At 51.8% G+C, this 7,500-nt stretch overlaps 2 protein-coding genes across 6 annotated transcripts in view; both read right to left on the bottom strand.

Annotated features, from left to right (window-relative positions):
* The window catches only part of LOC147017248 (protein FAM135A-like), a 105,074-nt gene that overhangs the window by 96,343 nt on the left and 1,231 nt on the right, over positions 1-7,500 (bottom strand). For 3 of the 5 annotated variants that reach the window (XM_085846702.1, XM_085846705.1, XM_085846701.1), the window contains exon 2: positions 2,240-2,527. In XM_085846702.1, the coding sequence (XP_085702828.1) occupies positions 2,240-2,316 (77 nt within the window). In that variant the 5' untranslated portion in view covers positions 2,317-2,527. Of the gene's footprint in view, positions 1-2,239; positions 2,632-7,500 lie in introns of those variants that run through there. The other 2 variants (XM_085846703.1, XM_085846708.1) reach the window with 2 other exon arrangements.
* LOC147017247 (uncharacterized) overlaps positions 2,638-7,500 on the bottom strand; it is a 14,733-nt gene continuing 9,870 nt past the window's right edge. The window contains exons 6-9 of the mRNA XM_085847968.1: positions 7,163-7,498; positions 6,179-6,884; positions 5,085-5,943; positions 2,638-3,148 (exon numbers count right to left, since the gene is read on the bottom strand). Of these exons, the coding sequence (XP_085704094.1) occupies positions 2,994-3,148; positions 5,085-5,943; positions 6,179-6,884; positions 7,163-7,498 (2,056 nt within the window). The 3' untranslated portion in view covers positions 2,638-2,993. The remainder of the gene's footprint in view (positions 3,149-5,084; positions 5,944-6,178; positions 6,885-7,162; positions 7,499-7,500) is intronic.

Here is a 7,500-nt window from a genome sequence, read left to right as displayed (position 1 = left end):
TGGCACGTTCCAGCAATAAGTCCCCAGTATGATCGCTGATACACATGGGGGGGGGGGGGAACTAGCATATCACCTGAAAAGGGTCCAACGTTGAGATTTCTTTATTTGGACTCCATATTCAGAAACCTAGGTCAAGGGAGGAGCTAACCAACAGATCGAAAGGGAAAAGGGAGACAAAGACATCACACATGAGTGGCAAAAAGGAAAGGGATGGGAGGGAGGGGAATTGGAGAGGGAGAAAAGGGGGGGTGGTTGGGGAGAGAAGAAGAGAGCAGGGTTATGAGAGAAAGAACAAGGTGAGAAAGGCAACATTCTTGAAGAACTGGGGGGAGGGGCATGACTAAGGAGACATTGGGAGACAGCTCCATAGACGAGAGAAAATAAATATTTTGGAATGGAGGTGAATTTAGAATTGGGGAGAATAAAAAGTTGTGTGATTCTTGACAGTCTGTTGCCCTCTTTTTTTGCTCTCACCAAAGAAGAGAGTGTGTGACCTACGAAGGCTAAGGAAGGATGTAGGTACAAGAGGGTAAAGAGCCAGGCCAGAAGTGAGGTGATACAAAAAAAAAAAAACTGACTCCACCAACCTGGATTAAAGGTGTGAGAAAAAAACCTTGGCCAGGACTCTGCCTCCTACAGATATATACCAATAACACAGAGAGCCTTGGAGATGGACCTCCTCCAAGAGAAGCATGCAGCTGCTCCAGACAAGAGTGTGGACCAATACTCCATGATACTTGCAACGTAATTACCTACGAGCAGGTCAAAACGGACATTTCTCGATGGATAATATCGAGGTCGGGGCCAGTATTAGAGGGCAGTTTGGCAATGCGGTGCACCCAAGAAAGGTTATGACAGATTAAGAGGCCCAGAAGCTCCAGGGACTGCACCATCTTCCAGCAGTTGACCTGAGAAGTTGACTGGAAGGTTCAAAAGCTGATCCTAACCCTAACCATACAATAGCCATGTATCAGGTTATCCTGTCAATAAATGTTTTTTTCTTTCAAAAGAGGAAGAAAAAAAAAAATCGAGGATAGGGGGGTAATGAGATGGCTGCAGCTCATATAGTAACAACACAACCATTTCCACCTGTTTTCACCAGAAAACACGGAGGCCACAAGAGTTGTCAACATGAATCCATTTGATGCAAGACAAGGAATTTGTAGACAGAAAGTAAAAGACAATAAAGAGGTAAATAAATAGAACAAAACACAGGTGATGTGTTGAAGGTACAACGTGTAATTGTAAACAAAGTGGGTTTGAATATCAAAACATTGGGGAAAGATGAATAAAATAAAATAAAATAAAATAATCAATCCATTTAAAGATCTACTCTGTAGTATGTTTGTAGAATAACAGTAGTTCAAACAAACAGACAATAAAAAAGCAGAAATGGGAATACCTGCCTTGTGGCAGAAGCTACTGCAAAGAGAATTCCATCGTGCCAGAATAACCACAACGAAGGCAAAAAATATCAGGCGATTTAAAAATGTAAAAAAATAAAAATAAAATAAACCAATGTCACCCACATGGTGACCCGTATCTTGCCAAAAGGTGACCATGTGTGACTTCTTTAAGGTCACACTGAGGTGAACAGAGCTGCTATCCACCAGGAGCGACTCCTTGAGGAATATCTGCCTATGAGAGATTCCGATGAGAATCGTTCTACAGAGCAACCATGAAAAATATGTGTTTGCCTCATAACGTCACCAAATGACGTCATAATGTCTCAAGCTTGACATGTCTAGAAAGCACTCATCGAGGTGTTCAATTTGAGGTACTACACTATATGGTTCCTAAAACTTGAAAATTTGACCTTGGGGTCAAATATGTTTGACCTCAGGCACTAACCATGAAGGTCAAGGCCAATCGCCACCAAAAATTAATCAGCTGAGTGTCAGACCATGAACTATATTCCCATGAAGTTTGAAGACGATCCGATCAAAATTACTCAAAAAATAAGGGTTTCGTCGACTCCCCTGATTTGCGACAAAGTGACCTTGACCTTTGACCTTGACCTTCAAAATTTTGTGCGCTGAAAGGGACCTCTATAAGCCTCTGATATGCGAAGTTACAAAAATTTCTGATAACTGTGCTCTGCAGAATTTTTTATACGTGATTACAGACAAACAAAAAAATAAAAAATAAAAAAAACATACAAGCTGACTTACATATCTTGCAAAACTTTGTTTTGGCAAGATAATAAATGGTTTCAGAGATACAGTGTTGTTCCACTCACCCCCTCTGGAAAAGGTCGATATTGTAGAACTTGTGTAGCGCAACGGAGATCTCAACCGTAGCTTGAACTCCCGCCATGTTGGACAGTCTGCTTTTGGGCTCCACCACGTTATCGCTGGACCTCCAACTTCCCCTCCCACCCAACCTTCTCCACTCCCATTCCTTTCAGTCCAAAACCAAAGCACAGTCACCACCTGCACCCCTCCACCCACCCCATTGGCCTCTCCACAACAGTAGGTGTTCAACCCGCTTCTCCAATTCCAGCAGCTGCACCACCACTCCGCATCTCCTGGTACCCAAGGGATAAAAACACTCAGGGCCAGAAGGCACGCCACTGTCCTGGCACGAAGACAGCATTATCCCCTCTGGCGTTTTACCGATGCTGGTAAGTTCCTTTGCACAACACAAACAAGGCAGCATAAAATGGGGCAAAACAAAAACCCAATGTGCTAAAACCGTTTCTTTCTAAGGTACAAGGGCTGGCAAGATGGCTTAACAGAACGCATACTTGCTTAGATTTAATCAAGCCGTCAAGCCTGGGTTCAAATCCAGACCCAGCTATAAACTGTCATCCTAGTGTTTCACGGGAAGGGCGAGTCGTCAATTTGTGTGCCGTTGTAGGTGATCTCTCACCAGTACTCTGGCCAAATTCCAAATATGTGCCCTAAACTACAGAGGACATTGCATCAGTGGCACAGCTACACCCTCAGCCAATGAGGCTACCCCACAGCATTGTGTTGTATTCCAAAGAAGACTCAAGTAGGAGCAACACAATCAGGGCAGTGTGTGTGTGTGTGTGTGTGTGTGTGTGTGTGTGTGTGTGTGTGTGTGTGTGTGTGTGTGTGTGTGTGTGTGTGTGTGTGTGTGTGTGTGTGTGTGTGTGTGTGTGTGTGTGTGTGTGTGTGTGTATATAATTACAGAATCAACATGACTTGTACCCACATGGGCAATGGCAGTGCAAATGATAATTCAATAATAAATCACATCCCAAGTTACATATTATTTTTACCATGAACTTACACCACATAACCTAGAGAACATGAAACACAGAGTTATTTTTATTCGCCTTGTGAACGAATCCTCCTCCTCCTCCTCCTATGTTGATGAACTTCGCCATTTCATTTACGGCACTTAACGACTCGGTCATTTTCACCTGGGCAAACGAAACCAATGATTATTATCGTTTGCATCAATAAGTTTAATTCGATTTACATTGACAAAGCACTTTTAATGCACCTCCGGTACTGTTGCTTGGCAGTGCCACTGTTTAGCATTTAATGCAAAAACAATTAACGTGTGGGCAATTTGATTGGTTTAACAAGAGCGAATTAACATTTGAAATGAAGTTACTATCATAGTTCGTGACTGTTTAACAAGGGACAAGGAACTTCAACACAGAGGGAAGCCATTTGGCGTGGTTGTGTCATGCCCTGCACTACATCAATGGTGTGTGGGGGTGTGTGTGTGTGTGTGTGGTGTGTGTGTGGTGTGTGTGTGTGGTGTGTGTGTGTGGTGTGTGTGGTGGGTGTGTGTGGTGTGTGTGTGTGGTGTGTGTGTGTGGTGTGTGGTGTGTGTGTGCGAGCGGAGTGTGTGGTGTGTGTGGTGTGTGTGTGGTGTGTGTGTGTGTGGTGTGTGGTGTGTGTGTGTTGGTGCGTGTGCGCGTGTGTTGGCGCGTGCGCGCGTGTGTTGGTGCGTGTGCGCGTGTGTTGGTGCGTGTGCGCGTGTGTTGGTGCGTGTGCGCGTGTGTTGGTGCGTGTGCGCGTGTGTTGGTGCGTGTGCGCGTGTGTTGGTGCGTGTGCGCGTGTGTTGGTGCGTGTGCGCGTGTGTTGGTGCGTGTGCGCGTGTGTTGGTGCGTGTGCGCGTGTGTTGGTGCGTGTGCGCGTGTGTTGGTGCGTGTGCGCGTGTGTTGGTGCGTGTGCGCGTGTGTTGGTGCGTGTGCGCGTGTGTTGGTGCGTGTGCGCGTGTGTTGGTGCGTGTGCGCGTGTGTTGGTGCGTGTGCGCGTGTGTTGGTGCGTGTGCGCGTGTGTTGGTGCGTGTGCGCGTGTGTTGGTGCGTGTGCGCGTGTGTTGGTGCGTGTGCGCGTGTGTTGGTGCGTGTGCGCGTGTGTTGGTGCGTGTGCGCGTGTGTTGGTGCGTGTGCGCGTGTGTTGGTGCGTGTGCGCGTGTGTTGGTGCGTGTGCGCGTGTGTTGGTGCGTGTGTTGGTGCGTGTGTTGGTGCGTGTGTTGGTGCGTGTGTTGGTGCGTGTGTTGGTGCGTGTGTTGGTGCGTGTGTTGGTGCGCGTGTTGGTGCGTGTGTTGGCGCGTGTGTTGGTGCGTGTGTTGGTGCGTGTGTTGGTGCGTGTGTTGGTGCGTGTGTTGGTGCGTGTGTTGGTGCGTGTGTTGGTGCGTGTGTTGGTGCGTGTGTTGGTGCGTGTGTTGGTGCGTGTGTTGGTGCGTGTGTTGGTGCGTGTGTTGGTGCGTGTGTTGGTGCGTGTGTTGGTGCGTGTGTTGGTGCGTGCGTTGGGTGCGTGTGTTGGGTGCGTGCGTTGGTGCGTGTGTTGGTGCGTGTGTTGGTGCGTGTGTTGGTGCGTGTGTTGGTGCGTGTGTTGGTGCGTGTGTTGGGCCGTGTGCTGGTGCGTGTGTTGGTGCGTGTGTTGGAGCGTGTGTTGGTGCGTGTGTTGGTGCGTGTGTTGGTCCGTGTGTTGGTGCGTGTGTTGGTGCGTGTGTTGGTGCGTGTGTTGGTGCGTGTGTTGGTGCGTGTGTTGGTGCGTGTGTTGGTGCGTGTGTTGGTGCGTGTGTTGGTGCGTGTGTTGGGTGCGTGTGTTGGTGCGTGTGTTGGTGCGTGTGTTGGTGCGTGTGTTGGTGCGTGTGTTGGTGCGTGTGTTGGTGCGTGTGTTGGTGCGTGTGTTGGTGCGTGTGTTGGTGCGTGTGTTGGTGCGTGTGTTGGTGCGTGTGTTGGTGCGTGTGTTGGTGCGTGTGTTGGTGCGTGTGTTGGTGCGTGTGTTGGTGCGTGTGTTGGTGCGTGTGTTGGTGCGTGTGTTGGTGCGTGTGTTGGTGCGTGTGTTGGTGCGTGTGTTGGTGCGTGTGTTGGTGCGTGTGTTGGTGCGTGTGTTGGTGCGTGTGTTGGTGCGTGTGTTGGTGCGTGTGTTGGTGCGTGTGTTGGTGCGTGTGTTGGTGCGTGTGTTGGTCCGTGTGTTGGTGCGTGTGTTGGTGCGTGTGTTGGTGCGTGTGTTGGTGCGTGTGTTGGTGCGTGTGTTGGTGCGTGTGTTGGTGCGTGTGTTGGTGCGTGTGTTGGTGCGTGTGTTGGTGCGTGTGTTGGTGCGTGTGTTGGTGCGTGTGTTGGTGCGTGTGTTGGTGCGTGTGTTGGTGCGTGTGTTGGTGCGTGTGTTGGGGCGTGTGTTGGTGCGTGTGTTGGTGCGTGTGTTGGTGCGTGTGTTGGTGCGTGTGTCGGTGTGTGTGTTGGGGCGTGCGTTGGTGCGTGTGTTGGTGCGAGTGTTGGTGCGTGTGTTGGTGCGTGTGTTGGTGCGTGTGTTGGTGCGTGTGTTGGTGCGTGTGTTGGTGCGTGTGTTGGTGCGTGTGTTGGTGCGTGTGTTGGTGCGTGTGTTGGTGCGTGTGTTGGTGCGTGTGTTGGTGCGTGTGTTGGTGCGTGTGTTGGTGCGTGTGTTGGTGCGTGTGTTGGTGCGTGTGTTGGTGCGTGTGTTGGTGCGTGCGTTGGCGCGTGTGTTGGTGCGTGTGTTGGTGCGTGTGTTGGTGCGTGTGTTGGTGCGTGTGTTGGTGCGTGTGTTGGCGCGTGTGTTGGTGCGTGTGCGCGTGTGTTGGTGCGTGTGCGCGTGTGTTGGTGCGTGTGCGTTGGTGCGTGTGCGTTGGTGCGTGTGCGTTGGTGCGTGTGCGTTGGTGCGTGTGCGTTGGTGCGTGTGCGTTGGTGCGTGTGTTGGTGCGTGTGTTGGTGCGTGTGTTGGTGCGTGTGTTGGTGCGTGTGTTGGTGCGTGTGTTGGTGCGTGTGTTGGTGCGTGTGTTGGTGCGTGTGTTGGTGCGTGTGTTGGTGCGTGTGTTGGTGCGTGTGTTGGTGCGTGTGTTGGTGCGTGTGTTGGTGCGTGTGTTGGTGCGTGTGTTGGTGCGTGTGTTGGTGCGTGTGTTGGTGCGTGTGTTGGTGCGTGTGTTGGTGCGTGTGTTGGTGCGTGTGTTGGTGCGTGTGTTGGTGCGTGTGTTGGTGCGTGTGTTGGTGCGTGTGTTGGTGCGTGTGTTGGTGCGTGTGTTGGTGCGTGTGTTGGTGCGTGTGTTGGTGCGTGTGTTGGTGCGTGTGTTGGTGCGTGTGTTGGTGCGTGTGTTGGTGCGTGTGTTGGTGCGTGTGTTGGTGCGTGTGTTGGTGCGTGTGGTGGTGCGTGTGGTGGTGCGTGTGGTGGTGCGTGTGGTGGTGCGTGTGGTGGTGCGTGTGGTGGTGCGTGTGTTGGTGCGTGTGTTGGTGCGTGTGTTGGTGCGTGTGTTGGTGCGTGTGTTGGTGCGTGGGTTGGGGCGTGTGTTGGTGCGTGTGTTGGTGCGTGTGTTTGTGCGTGTGTTGGTGCGTGTGTTGGTGCGTGTGTTGGTGCGTGTGTTGGTGCGTGTGTTGGTGCGTGTGTTGGTGCGTGTGCTGGTGCGTGTGTTGGTGCGTGTGTTGGTGCGTGTGTTGGTGCGTGTGTTGGTGCGTGTGCTGGTGCGTGTGTTGGTGCGCGTGTTGGTGCGTGTGTTGGCGCGCGTGTTGGTGCGTGCGTTGGTGCGTGTGCTGGTGCGTGTGTTGGTGCGCGTGTTGGTGCGTGTGTTGGCGCGTGTGCTGGTGCGTGTGTTGGTGCGTGTGTTGGTGCGTGTGTTGGTGCGTGTGTTGGTGCGTGTGTTGGTGCGTGTGTTGGTGCGTGTGTTGGTGCGTGTGTTGGTGCGTGTGTTGGTGCGTGTGTTGGTGCGTGTGTTGGTGCGTGTGTTGGTGCGTGTGTTGGTGCGTGTGTTGGTGCGTGTGTTGGTGCGTGTGTTGGTGCGTGTGTTGGTGCGTGTGTTGGTGCGTGTGTTGGTGCGTGTGTTGGTGCGTGTGTTGGTGCGTGTGTTGGTGCGTGTGTTGGTGCGTGTGTTGGTGCGTGTGTTGGTGCGTGTGTTGGTGCGTGTGTTGGTGCGTGTGTTGGTGCGTGTGTTGGTGCGTGTGTTGGTGCGTGTGTTGGTGCGTGTGTTGGTGCGTGTGTTGGTGCGTGTGTTGGTGCGTGTGTTGGTGCGTGTGTTGGTGCGTGTGTTGGCGCGTGTGTTGGTGCGTGTGCGCGTGTGT

This window comes from Eptatretus burgeri, chromosome 11, assembly GCF_056783735.1.
Source record: "Eptatretus burgeri isolate ZD-2024b chromosome 11, Ebu_testis_v1, whole genome shotgun sequence".
NCBI lineage: Eukaryota > Metazoa > Chordata > Myxini > Myxiniformes > Myxinidae > Eptatretus > Eptatretus burgeri.
Note: the sequence above shows the minus strand (reverse complement) of the source record. Positions and strands in the feature narration are given on the sequence as shown.